This window comes from Monodelphis domestica, chromosome 1 (genome assembly GCF_027887165.1).
Source record: "Monodelphis domestica isolate mMonDom1 chromosome 1, mMonDom1.pri, whole genome shotgun sequence".
Taxonomy (NCBI): domain Eukaryota; kingdom Metazoa; phylum Chordata; class Mammalia; order Didelphimorphia; family Didelphidae; genus Monodelphis; species Monodelphis domestica.
This window is the reverse complement of record NC_077227.1, coordinates 286,023,996-286,037,712: the sequence shown is the minus strand read 5'-3', so window position 1 is coordinate 286,037,712 and position 13,717 is coordinate 286,023,996. Positions and strand designations below refer to the sequence as shown.

The 13,717-nt window shown below is 39.2% G+C and overlaps 1 protein-coding gene across 20 annotated transcripts in view; it reads left to right on the top strand.

The window, feature by feature from the left end:
• MIA2 (MIA SH3 domain ER export factor 2) overlaps window positions 1-13,717 on the top strand; it is a 139,044-nt gene that overhangs the window by 52,951 nt on the left and 72,376 nt on the right. For 10 of the 20 annotated variants that reach the window (XM_056810984.1, XM_056810983.1, XM_056810987.1 and 7 more), the window contains 3 exons: window positions 10,440-10,571; window positions 11,196-11,217; window positions 11,324-11,412. In XM_056810984.1, the coding sequence (XP_056666962.1) occupies window positions 10,440-10,571; window positions 11,196-11,217; window positions 11,324-11,412 (243 nt within the window). Of the gene's footprint in view, window positions 1-798; window positions 940-1,083; window positions 1,528-1,602; window positions 1,788-3,627; window positions 3,756-10,439; window positions 10,572-11,195; window positions 11,218-11,323; window positions 11,413-13,717 lie in introns of those variants that run through there. The other 10 variants (XM_056810992.1, XM_056810995.1, XM_007473170.3 and 7 more) reach the window with 6 other exon arrangements.

Here is a 13,717-nt window from a genome sequence, read left to right as displayed (position 1 = left end):
TAGTCTTGTACTTAATAAAAGCTGGCTAAAACTTGAATGAGACAAATCTTTCAAGTTTTGGAGGCCTTTAAGGGAGAGCCTGTCATTTCAGTAACAATTCAAACAGTAAATGATTAAGTACATAGGTACTTGATGAATACTCTTAAAAGGGCACAAGTAGAAGTCTTTGATAATCACATTCAGCCTAGAGCAATTTATTCAAGAAATTTAAATGTAGATATAAAAACTGAGTTTAAAAACCATTTATCAGGGCAGGTAGGTGACACAATGAATTTGAGACCCAGGTCTAGAGATGGGAGGTCCTGTTTTTAAAAGTATTCTCAGACATTACCTAGATGTATGACCCTGGGTCAAACCACAAACATTCTTATGCTTAGGAATCAATTCTTATGTAGCATAGATTCCCAGAGGGAAGGGAAGGGTTTAAAAAACAATGGACTGTGGGCTCATTGTTTCTTTTGTCTTTTCTTCTCAAAGAGTACATCTCACACTCCTACACTTTTAACAATGGTCAAGCACTTTGGTCATTCCTAGATAAGTCAATTAACCACAACAAAAGATTTTAAAGTTAGTCAAGTAGCTAGGACTCTTGTGTGTATTGTCTGACTGGACTTCTCAGTCTTTGCTTCTTTTATATGGAGGTTAGACTTTACCCTGGCCAAAGCTACCCTAACTCTTTCCCAAGAGTCCAAAGGTCTGCCACGCTTTCGATTCTAACCAATGAAACCATGTTTCGCTTTTGCCTTTCTACCACCCCCAGTGCCTGGCAAAGGGGTGTTTTATAAATGCTTATTGGTTGATTGTTTTACATAAGAGTCTCGCACTAGATAAACCCTCTGAGTCGTTTGGAGAGAACAGTGGTGGGATGATGCTGTAGTGTCGGGATTAAGATCCCATACCCAGCGGGTGTTGGTGGAAGAGTCATCCAGGCCAGTTGAGGTAGGTAGTAGTTTGCATAGTAATCTGCCCACTTTGAGTGAAGGCTGTAGGGAATGAACAGCTCACATCAACGCATGCGTCGTCAGCCTTTCCCCCGAGCTCAGATGGATTATGGGGGATGTAGTCCCTATGCCCCCCTGGGAGAGAGTTGCGTCCGGCTGCAGCAGCCTCCAGGCGCTTTCTCCTTTAAGAGGGATCAACCAGATTCTACTCTGCCCCTCCCACTTCCAGTCCTAGTTCATTTTTCCCATGTTCAAAGAGCTCAGTGACCAATTGCAAATGTAGGAAGGATTGAGCGGAATCTGTTATTCCTCCGCCTTTTACGCCAGACATAGACTTAAAGGTACTTAACTCGCAGCAATCCTTCAGCTTCTTTAAAAAAGAAAGCCGGAGAGTAACCTCAGCTCTTTGGCCCCGCCCCCTGCTCCGCGCACAGCCTTCTGCCATTTGGTCGAAACCAAAAACGGGGGTGGGGCGGAGCTTGAGTGTGTGCGGATTGCGGAAATGGCTCCTGTCTCCAAAGTCGGCTGTTCATTAATTTAGAGTTAGAATGAAGAGCAAGGTAAGCTGGAGGCAGTAATGGGAAAGGTATGAGTCTTTTACCCCACGTAGCCTATCCCATCTTTTCCCCCTTGCCGGCTCCTCCAGTGGTACTCCTCAGTTGCCTAGGTGCCAGCCCCCGGAGCGGGGCCCGCTGTGGGCTTCCCGAGTGGAGGTCGCCGGGGTTGCTCCCCTAAGTCGGGACCATGGCTACCGGAGCGGGCTCCGGAATGGCCCTTGAAGCCGTGGAAAGGCCTGGGGCTGCCGCTCAGCTTTACTACGGGGTAGTTCTGGAGAAGCTACGCAACGTGAGCTCAAGCTGAGGCCGGGGCTGGGGCCGGAGGCGGGGTGGGTAGGGTAGGGGAAGGTGTGAAGTCCGGGGTTAGTGGGAGGAGCAGGGCTGGGGACTAGGAAGCCGCTGGCAGTCCTGTGGGTACGGAATGAAGAGTCCCCCTCCGTCGAGATTTATGCCATCGTCCTGCAGTAGATGAATGACTGTGGCTCCCCTAAGATCGTACATTTTGCTCAGAGACCTCTGGCCCATTTCGCAGGAAACTGAGGTCAAGTGACTTGCACAGGGTTGTTCCGCTAAGCTTCAGAGGCAAGGTGGGTTCATTTCAGAGGATCTATTTTCAAAAACGACGCTGACACTTAAACTTGTGTAACCTTGGGAAAGTCACTTAACTTGCTGAACCCCAGTTTCCTCATCTGTAAACACGAGATATTTATTAAACATCTAGTATTTGCTAGACCTTTTGCTAGGCACTGCAGTGAAGGGGGTTGGATTAGATGGCTCAGAAGTCCTTTCTAAATCTATGGTCCTTTGAACCAAATGTGGCTCTGTACGCACTACATATTAGCGGCAATTATTATAAATTTCCATGTTACTGAAAAAAATGTACCAATATGCAGTTCATAAATAAGTACCTGTTTTCCTATCCACCCTTTAGTTGTAGGGCAGGAGTAGTGCTTCAGTTTCAGAATTGTATTGGAATGAGACACTTTTAAACCACCCCACAGGTAATAAAAGGAAGTTTACTTAGCTGTGGCAAGAAAAGGATGTTTATTTATTTATTTATCTATTTTAAAAAACCCTTACCTTCCCTCTTAAAATCAGTACTGTGTATTGGTTCTAAGGCAGAACAGTGGTAAGGGGTAGGCAGTGGGGGTTAAGTGATTTGCCCAGGGTCATACAACTGGGAAGTTTTTGAGGCCAAATTTGAACCTAGGACCTTCCATCTCTAGGCCTGGCTCTCAATCTACTGAGCCACTCAGCTGCTCCTAGGAAAAGGATATTTAGCAAGAATTCCGATTTGATTCATTTAGGTATCCCTTTCAATGTTGGCCATGTTGGTCTGCTGTTCATAGGTGCTATCTTTGACTTTTTTTGTACTTAGATTATCAGAAAATGACAGCCATTTGACCATAAAATAGTTTTAATATGTGTTCCAAAGAAAAATTAGATTAGCCCATTGGGAATGAGAGGTATGGCTTTAGGATGTTTTACCTATTATATCCCACCCTTTGATGGCAGGGTCCTAAAGATCTAATAGGTTTTTTAAAAACACTTAAATGCCCTTAGGATCACTACTAGATAGCCCTAGTCTGGAGGATACAAGAAGCCTAGCATAGGTTTGGGAGGAGAGTGAGAAAAACAAAACCCTCCATATCCTCTACCCTATCTCCTTCCTGAAACAAATAATGCCACAGCCCTCTGAAGGAGTGATAGAATATGAAGTAGAGTAGTGACCAAAATTCCCTGACTTCACCTATGTCCTTGATAAGATCTGAGTCCCACTAACTGATCCATGTAGTGTGAGATGTATCTTTGCAGATTACAGTGTAAAGTAATGATAATGAACAGGAACAGTGGGACCACAGCATAGAAATGGCATTTCTGGTGGAATTATTCATACTCATCCTAGGTCAGGATGATCTGTAGTAAGATAGCCAAGAAGCTATTTTTTTTCTACATGCATTCAGTACAAGGAATTGCCCAGTATGATTGTCCCTTCAGTGTTTCCTGATCCACCAGATCTACCTCTCTTTGAGCCCCATCATGTGCCATATCTTTGACCTTTTAGAAACTTCTGCTGAGGAACTGCTCAATTTTTTCCATGGGAGTTAAATAGTTTCACTTCTCCCTAGGAAAACAAGACACTTCCCAGCAGTACCGCCTGTGGTCCTCTACTCCCTCTCTAGAAAGTGGTTATCCAGTGACCACCAAGTACTCTGTTGGCATCAATATGAAGGGACCTCCTTATTTGCAAATTACAGTAAGCAAAGGGTTATGCTGGTGTCTGCTTTACTGCCTTTGGGGTCTATGTCACTGCTGAGTCTGCTTCCATTGGGGCCAATATTGCTGTCCATTCTGATTGCCTGTCTCTGTTGCGCCCTGTACAACTTCCTACTGTCCCTGCCTTTTTTCTTCATTTTTCTGGAGTCACATGCTGTCTACTCTGCTAGGGCAAAGCACTGCTCTCCTGAGTCAAGGTGTACAGTGTGTTTCTTTCTCCCTCCTCAGTGTTGCCTGAGCACTACCTCTCAATATTGGGTCTGCCTCTTGTGCTGGTTGAGCATAGCTATACTCATTGACTCTAATAATGTTCCTCTATGCCAAGTGAGAGTGTTGCTGTGGGGGCTGCCTCTTCTGGGTCCTCACAGTTGCCCATCTGTGCCCACAGTGCCAGGGAGAAGACTGCAAAGATCACTCCTGTTGCCCCTGCTCTTCTGGAGCTCATATTTGGGGTCCAGAGAGAAAGAGAGCTATAGTTGGTAGGAGTAAGAGCAGAAGCTTTTTCCACTAATAGATTCATATAGCTCCTCCACTTTTCATTTGGAATGTATTTGGTGCATTTGTTCATATCCTCAGTTCTAGAAAAGTCTCTGCTCTAGGGAGCCTACAGTATGGTCCTTAGTACCTTGCACCAAAGTGTTCTAACAAAGTTCAAATAGCATAGTTCCCTTTTGCCTAATAATAATATTTATCTAGCACTTTAAGGCTTACAGACTTCTTTACATATGTTAACTTGTTTGATTCCCACAGCAATCCTGTAAAGTAGGTGCTGTTATCATTCCTATTTTACAAATGGAGAAAATGAAGCTGAAAGAGGTTTGAATGACTTGTCCAGTCAACATAGCTAATAAGGATTTAAGGATGGATTTAAATTCATGCTTTACTAACTCCAAGTCCAATACTTTATCCACTAGGCTTACCTAGCTGTCAACTAAATGCCATATGAAAAATACCCATCAGTTTCTAATAATCTCAACAATTCACTGTTTAGGGAGGGCTCAGGCCTATCGTAGTCATAGGCCTGGTGATCAAAACTAATCTTGAGATTTAATTGGCTCAGTATTCTATGGTTTGGTCTGTTGACTTGACTTCCTGATTGCCTATGATACAGAAATGCTACAAGAAGTTCCAGTTGCTTCCTGATGATTGAGTGGTGGACCACCATGAACAACACAGAAGCACAGGGACAGGCTTAGCTGAATCAACTCTACTGTCAGGGAAAACAACACATACACAAAGAAGCATATGCAAAATATATACAATGCAATGCCTGAGGAGTAGGGATGGCTAACCAGGAAAGACTTCTCCTGTAGGAGGTAACACTTCAGCTAAACCTCTTCAAGGGATGTAGGGATTCCAAGTTGTGGACATAAAGAAGAGCATTCCAGGCAGGAGGGACAGTCTGTCCAAAGTCATTGAGGTAAGAAATGGAATGTCTTGTGCTGAAGATAGTTGAGTATTGCCAATTTGACTGGAATGTAGGTAGAGTGCATGAGGGATTTAATATGAAATCAATAACCGAAAGATAGGCTGGAGTCAGACTATGAGGGCCGTTAAATGCCACCTGAGTTCTTGTTTTAGACTAGGGGCGGTTGGAAACTCCTGAAGTTGTGGAAAAGGACCTGGTCAGACTTGCTCTTTAGGAATATCAATTTGGTAGTTGTTCAGAGGATGGTTTGGAATATGAGGTGAAACTGGACTCAGGGAGACCAATTAGGTGGTTGTATAGGTGAGCAGTGATGGGGGCTTGAGTTGGTCTTGTGAGTGGAGAGGAAGAGCATATGATGGGCTAGAGCAGTAATGGCAAATCTTTTAGAGATGAAATGCCAGCCCCATACTTGCCTCCTGCCCCCTGCTGCCTCACTGTGTGCTGTGCCCCCTGCCCTGCACTGAGTGTCAGGCATGCCCTGCCCCCTCATTACTCCAAATAGGAGAGGGAGAAAGCACTCTCATTGGGCTGCTGGGCAGAGGGGAGAGTGATGTGAAAAAATGTTCATCAGGCATGGTGGAAAGGGGGAGGGGAGCAGCTCAACCGGATACCCTCAGCCTAGTAATAGACTCTTGCAGGGGGAGGGCGACTACGTGCCCACAGAGAGGGCTCTATGTGCCATCTTTGGCACCTGTGCCATAGGTTTGCCATCACTGGACTAGGGGTATAGGATAGTTAAAAATCGAGAATGATTGTTTTGGCTGAACTACAGTGTGGAAGTATAGTTGAAGTTCATTGACTCTGGGTTGGGGCCAGGTTGTAAAGACCTTTAAAAACCTCTTTAAGCTATAAGCTCTTCTTAAAAAGAAGAGTTTATATTAAATTTCAAAAGTAATTGGAAGCACTGAAATTGGTTGAGTAAGGAAGTCATGTGGTCAGATCTACATTTAAAGAAAATAACTTTAGCATTAGAGTTTGTAGTATACTGAAGTAGTGAGAGATTTGAAGCAGGAAGGCAATTAAGAGACTCTTACAGTAATCCAGATAAGAGCTGATGAGGATCTAAACTAAGGTGATAGCTTTAGGAATGGAGATAAGGGGTTGGATATGAGAGTTGATGGTAGTATTTGTCAACTGTTTGACTATATGGGGAAAGGGAAAAGGAAAGAGAAGAATCAAGGATAATGACTACATTATGAATCCAAGACATTGGAAAGATGGTGGTGCCTTTGATAGAATTCAGGAGTTTTGGAAGGGAAACAGAACTAGAATAGATTTAAGGGAAAAGATAATGAGTTCAATTTTAGACATGCTGAATTTGAGATATTTCTGGGAATTTCAGGTTAAAATGACCAATAGACAATTGGTGATTACAGGGGAACATTGGAATTGGATATGACAGTCTGGGAGTCAGCTCCCAGGTGATAGTTAAAACCTATGGGCATTGGATAAAGTTACCAGGAAATTAGAAGGAGAGAACCTTGAATTAGGAGAACACCTAGAATTAGGAATAGTGATGTGCCAGCAAAGAAGATTAAGAAAGAGGGGGGTTCAGACAGATAGGAAAGAGGTGAACCAGGACAGAGTATTGTCATGAAAACCCAGAAAGGAAAGCACGTCTAGGAGGAAAAGGTGGTCAATAGTGTCATCTGTTAAATGAGAATAATATATGCAATACCTGCCTCACAGGGTTGTGACAAAAACATGTTTTGAAACTCTTTAAATAATATATAAATGTAATTTATTTGGAATAGAACATACATTCTTTACACTAACCAAGGAGCAGCGTCCTGGAAACCAAAGAACATTAGACAAGGGGACGACTTGGGAAGGGAATAACTGTTTAAGAGGAATTGGATTTCTGGACTACAACTTAAAATTTTAAAATGATGGGTTCTTAGTCAATGATGGAATAGACCTGGGAAGAGTTGGTAAAATATGTTTTCCTAGAGTCTTAAAAATCTAAGAGTATAGTTTTTTTAACTAAAAAGAAAGGGATGGGGGAAAAACTGCTCAGATGTATCTACTGTGTTAGATACCCCAGAAAATACAAGAGAAGAGATGGTGAGAAATCTATGAAAGGAACTGTTAATAAAACCATGGCCTCTGATGAGGCAGTATGGTATGGTGGATTTTTTTTTTTTTGCATCCAGAGTACATCAGTTAAAATTCTGATTCTGTCAGTTTGGGAAGTCAGTAAACATTTCTTGCCTAACTTGCCTGGTCTCTAAAATGATACTGGAATGAACCTCTGAGGTTCCTTCTAGCTACAAATTTATGAAACTTAGAATATATCACAACTGTATCTAGTCTGAGTATCACAAATAATTAACTATGACTTAATTCTCAAAGACTTCCATTGCCGGGGAAATACACTAACCCTCCAAGGTGGCTCAACACCTTTCACTGTTAGGAACTTTTCCCTTCCATGAAGTGTTCTTAACTTGGGTACGTGGACCTTCAAAAGGGTCTTCAGAGTATGTTTCATATTATGAAGTTGGAGGAAAATTACTTTATTTTCTCTGACTGCTAACTAAAATTTAGCATTTCCTTCAATTAGTTAAAAATATTCTGAGATGTTCATAATTTTCACCATACAAAAAGCCTAAATTTGCCATTTTTCCATTTCTATTCCTATCTCCTTATCAGCATAAGTATAATCCCTCTTTAAATCTTAACGCCTCTGCAAATACTTGGAAACAGTTTTTTTGTCCTCTTCCAATTAAATCTTAAGTTTTGGAGAAAATAAACACCCACAATTTCTTCAATTGATCCTTTAAGTATGATTACCCTCAAAGGTGACATAATTTGTTAAATACATAAGCTCATCACCTCTAGGCTAGTCACTTTTGCCATGGCAACACTGGAAATAGAGAAAAATACAAAATGGCCTTGAGTCCTGTTTGGTCCTTTTTACTTCTATAATGACAGAGGCAGAAAATGGTGGACAGAGAGTATTGAAGAATGATGGTTTTTAGACAATAAGCTATAAACACTAAATTGTATTCCAAATGTGACATCTTTGGCCAATCAATGAGTAGATAGCCTTGCATGTAAAACTGTGAATCTGTTATATACAGCTTGCTTTAAAAAATAAAGTATATAATATTTCAGCATGTTGCTTTATACATTTTTTTTTAAAGTAACTGGTAGGTCTTTGGCTCTTTGTTAGGCACTGAAAAGAAGAAGACAAAAAAAAATGAAGCACCCAAGCCCTTTCCAGTTCTGTATCTATGATCTTGTAATCCCAACAAAATATTATAGAGCTAAAAAACACCATTATATTGTACTCAATATTTGATTTGAGAGCTTTTAGAAATCACATCCAGAATTTTGTAAAGAGACTATTTGGTTATTAGTTTTTTGTTAGACCTGGCATTTTAAAATACCCTCCTACAATATTTCACTTGTTGATCTCATCAGCTCTTAGAGATTGTTTTCCATCTTTATGCTAATAATTTTCACATTTACTTATCCAACCTTAACTTCTTTTCTGACTGCCTTCTCTAGCTACCTGTTATACATTTGGAACTGGATGTTATGCCCCATGAACATCTTTTTTTTTGATTCTAAGAATTGGTACCAAGGCAAGACAATTGGGGTTAAGTGATTTGCCCAGGGTTACAGAGCTAGGTAGAGCCTGAAGTGAGATTTGAATCCAGGACCTTCCATCTCCGGGCTTAGCTATCCTCTGAGCCACCTAGCCACTTCTCCTGTAGACATCTTAAACTCAACATGTTCAAAACTGAACTAATTTTTTCTCTAAGGCCTGCCCCTTTCCTGATTTTTCTATTACAGTGGAAAGCTTACAACCTAAATCTTATCTCTCTTTCTACTCCTCTTTTCCCCTTGTGCATATCTAATTTGTTGTCCAACCCTGTCAGTTCTACCTTTACAAGTATCTTTCATACATTCATACACACAGAGGTCTTCTCCATTCCTCTAACATTGTCACCTCTCTGTTGTAAGCCCTCATCACTTCACATCTGATTACAGTAGCCTCCTGGTGGCTTTTCCTGCCAGAAGTCTCTTCCCACATCTCCACTCGTCAAATTGATCTTCCTAAAGCCATTTCTGACCATGTCAGCCCTATATTCATTAAACTCCACATGCCTCCAAGATGAAATTCAAAATCATATGGCTTTTAAAGCCCTACATAACCTGCCTCCATATTACTTTCCCAGGCTTCTAATTATACCTTGCTCTTCTTAACTTTGCACTTCAGGGTGTAATGATTAAAATTTAGGGGAGACTGAGGAGACTGAGGCAGGTAGAAATTAGTTTCTCTCTGCAAGGAGTATTATAATTTTTAGAGGTTTATTGAAGGTTAAAGATTAAGAATATACAAGTAAGAAACATGTGTCTAGGCCAGAGGCCTAGACAAAATAACCTCACATCATGGAAGAGACGCCTCTGCTCCAAAACGGAAGTTCCAAAAGAGCCCCTCAAAAGCCTTTTCCTCAGTTTAAATCCCTTCTCGATCTCGGCCCAGGTGAGATTACAAGGCATTCTGGGGAAGTGGAGCAAAGGCTCATGGGGATTGTAGTCCTGTATTCGAGACTATTTTTTACATTCCCCCGTGTGATCATTTGCAAAAAAATTAATTTTTTTCCAAAGGATCATGAAAACATAATCAATTTAAAGATTACAATAATGTGAGGATAAGAGAAAAAAGAATAAAACCAATAATTGCTGAACACATTGACAAAAAGCCATTAGGGGGCAGTCCCCTTTGGCATAAAAGTATACATACAAATAAATGTTCAATCAACCACACCCAAAGTTCAATTTTGTGCAACTTGTGGTCTGGAGGCTTCTTCATGGTGGCTTCTCCAACAGTTCAGTTCTGGATTCAGAGAGGTAGCATCTTCTTTACCTAAACTTCTTCTCAAAAGGAATTTAAATAATGATATTTTTTTACAAGGGACACTGGTGTCCTTGCTCTTGCTCTCACAAGACATTTTTTGTGGGAGATGTGTGTTTTTTTCCTGGTGGCACCCCATGTGAAATCTTAACCTTTGTCTCCTAGGTTCCTTAAAGTTCTAGCCAAAATCTTACCTGCTCAATCTTTCTTAATGCTCAACCTTTCTTCTGTTGATTATATACAATTTATCTGTATATATCTTGTTCATACAAAGTTGTTTACATGTGTCTCCTCCTCATCACAGGTGTTTAATAATGCTTGTTGATAGCAAAAAATTTCCATTGATTTTTAAATTTCTTTTTGTGTTGAAGGTTGTAGCAGCATTGCCTGAAGATATGCGACCAGGTACTGATCTATATGGATTTCCCTGGGAAATGGTGTTATGTGCAGTTACAGTGGGCTTTTTTACAGTTATTCTCTTTTTGTGCAGAGGTTTTTACTCGGTAAGTAACCAGAACGTTCATTATACTAAATGATCTGTACTGTGTGCTAGCACATTATTTATTTTAAGTACAGAATAAAATTATAGTTAGACCAGTCACTCAAGGTTGGACATGAAGGTGATTAACACTAAAGAAAAGAGCCAGATACAGTTTAAAAACATAAATTACATATTTTTGGTAATTTGTTGCAAGATTGTTCTACTTCTGTGATAAAACCTTCATTCTCTTCCTATCTTTTTACATTCTTTTGAATTTTTCTCTTTTTGTCTCCAAAATATTCTGTAATTATTGTTGTTCCATATGTTGGCTATTCTATATATTAATATATTTCTTCATATGTCAGTGTTCATACTAGCTCGGCCTGTATTGCTACTTGCTTTCCCAAGAAAACTTCTAGTTTTATAGTATTTGAGTGAGAAGAAAGGTTAAAAAAATTGGCTATTTTTTTCCTCTGGCTAGGCAAAATTCATTGTCTTAATATAATGAAGGGTCACTACTATTTGTAGCATAAATTAGCATAAATTTGTAGCATAAATTAGAATCTTAGTACATTAGATGTGTTAGAATATATGGTTTTAATATGCATCGTAATGTAATTTCTTTGTTAAAACTCATTTATTTCAGGTTAAAAGCCGACTTTATTTAGGTAGGCTATTTTTTTTTTCTATTTAATATTTTTTCATTGTACTTTGAAATTTTTCATCCATTTCATTATGATAATTTAAACATGACAGCATTGTTTTTTTTTTTAGGAAGGGAAAAACAACTTGCCAAAAAAGTTTCTGAACTAGTAGAAGAAAAATGTAAGATTCTTAAAAAACTTAGCCTTTGTAAAAAAGAGGTAAGAATATTTCTTATATTGTCAATTCATGTAAAACTTACAGTTTTACCAGCAAAATCTTATAAATAACAACTTTATCCAGCTTGTCTTGCTTCCAAGTATTTGCTTAATTTGCAGTTTTCTTTAAAAAGTACTGTCCCTCATAATCACAGTATGTTATATTTACTATGGCACTTTTTTCCTTTTAAAATATATATTCACATCATATCTCATATGATCTTGATAATTACCTTGTGAGGAAGGGAGTGTGGATATTATTCTGATCTTACAGATGAGGAAGCAAAGCCCCAAATATTAAGTGACCTACCTAAGACAGTAGCCAGTAACAGAATGGAACTTCTGCTACTACATTCTTTTCACTACTTTTCTCAGAGGAACTGGGGTGATCTCATTATCTTCTCTTTTTCACAAAACAAATAATATTGCATTTACAATTTCCAATGAGTTACTAAATCCTTTTGTAAAATAATAAACCTTTCATTGTCTTTTCTCCATCCTACTTGCCAGTGGTTTAATTTCTTTTTGCCTCTTTGCCTGTTTCTTTTTTTTTTTTTTTGAGATTTTTATACCACTCGTTTGTTTTTTTTTTTATGGTTGGATATCCTGGATTTTAGTTCAAAATAATTCTACAATATTATAATAGAACACGCTAGTCCCTAGGAACCAGGAAACCTTGGCTTCATATAAACTTTGCCAACAAAATTGAGTTAGGCTTAAATGACTGGTAGTCATTGATTTAATGCTGTCTTCTATGGAGGAGGGGCCTAGGGATTTGTCATTGACCCATTGCTATATATTATTTTATCAATAACTTAAGATAAAGGTATATATAGTGCATTTATTACATTTGTAGATAACACAAAGATGAGTAGGTGTGGTTGACACATTGACAGGATCCAAGAAGATTTCAATGTGTCAGAACAAAAGGCAAAGCTGAATAAGATGAATTTAGTAGAGTAAAATGGAAATTCCTTCACACAGGTACAAAAAATTCAACTTACTGAGTTTTGAATGATGTTTAAAAGCATGGTGTGATGACAGTTCCTGTGGAAAAGATAAGAAAGTTTAAGTGGGCTGTACTCTTAGTAGTGTGACATGGCAGCACATAGTACTATAAGGGTGGTAATCCTCAGATCATCACTGGAATGTGTTCTTTTCTGGAGCCACATTTTGGAAAGGAATTGAGAAGTTGAAGAGTTTCTAGAGGATTGTGAAGAGAATGGCAAAAGCTCAGGGTGTTGTTTGTTTCAGACGCTTCATTTTGTTTTGGAGTTTCTTGGCAAAGATACTGAAGTGGTTTGCCATTTCCTTCTCCAGCTCATTTTATAGATGACAGTTGAAGCAAATAAAGTTAAATGACTTACTTAGGGTCACACAGCTAATAAATATGTGAAACAGGATTTGAATTCATGAAGATGAGTCTTCTTGATTCTAAGCCCAGGACTTTTATCTGTTGTGCCATCTAGCTGTCTGAGGACCCTAGAGACAATATCATATTAGGCACCTAGGTGGCACAGTTGATAGAGTACTGGGCTTAGACTTGGGAATACCTGAGTTCCAATCTGGTCTCAAACATTTACTAGCTATGTGACTCTGGGCAAGTCACTTAATCTTTATCTCGGTTTCTTTCTCTGCAAAATGGAAATTTTACAGCATCTCCTAGGATTGTTGTTAGGTTAAAACAAGTTAAAGGCATTTTGCAAACTTTAAAGAATTTATTAGATACTAGGAAATTAAAGAAAATAAGAATGCTTGGCCTAGAGAAGACTTTGAGGGGGATCTCAATTTCTTCAAGTGTTTGAAGGGTTATCATGTAGATAGATCATGTCCTGTTTGGCCTCAGCAGATAGAACTTAAGAACAATAGGGAGAATCTTTGGCATAATGTAAGGAACTCCTAGTATCTAGAACTTCCCAAAAAATGGAGTAAAGTGCAACCAGTCAGTGAGTTCTTCTTCCCTGGGTTCTTTAGGTAAAAGCTGTATGACTACTTATTGAGAATGTTTACAGAAGAGATTCCTGTATAGGCTTGGGTTAGACTCCATGCTTCTAAAATTCTGTCCTTCTGAATCTTGGCTCTACTCCTTACTAGCTATATAACCTTAGGTAAGTCACAAACTCTCTGAGTCTCTTTTTGTTTTGTTAAAATTGGAATATTCATACTTGTTCTACCTATCTCATAGGGTTGTTGAAAAGGATCAAGTAAGGTCTGTGTGTAAATGGTAAAGTGAGGTCATCTATGATCAAAAAAGTGAGAAACATGTATGTTAATATATGTTGTTATATTTTTAATGTAACAATATCTG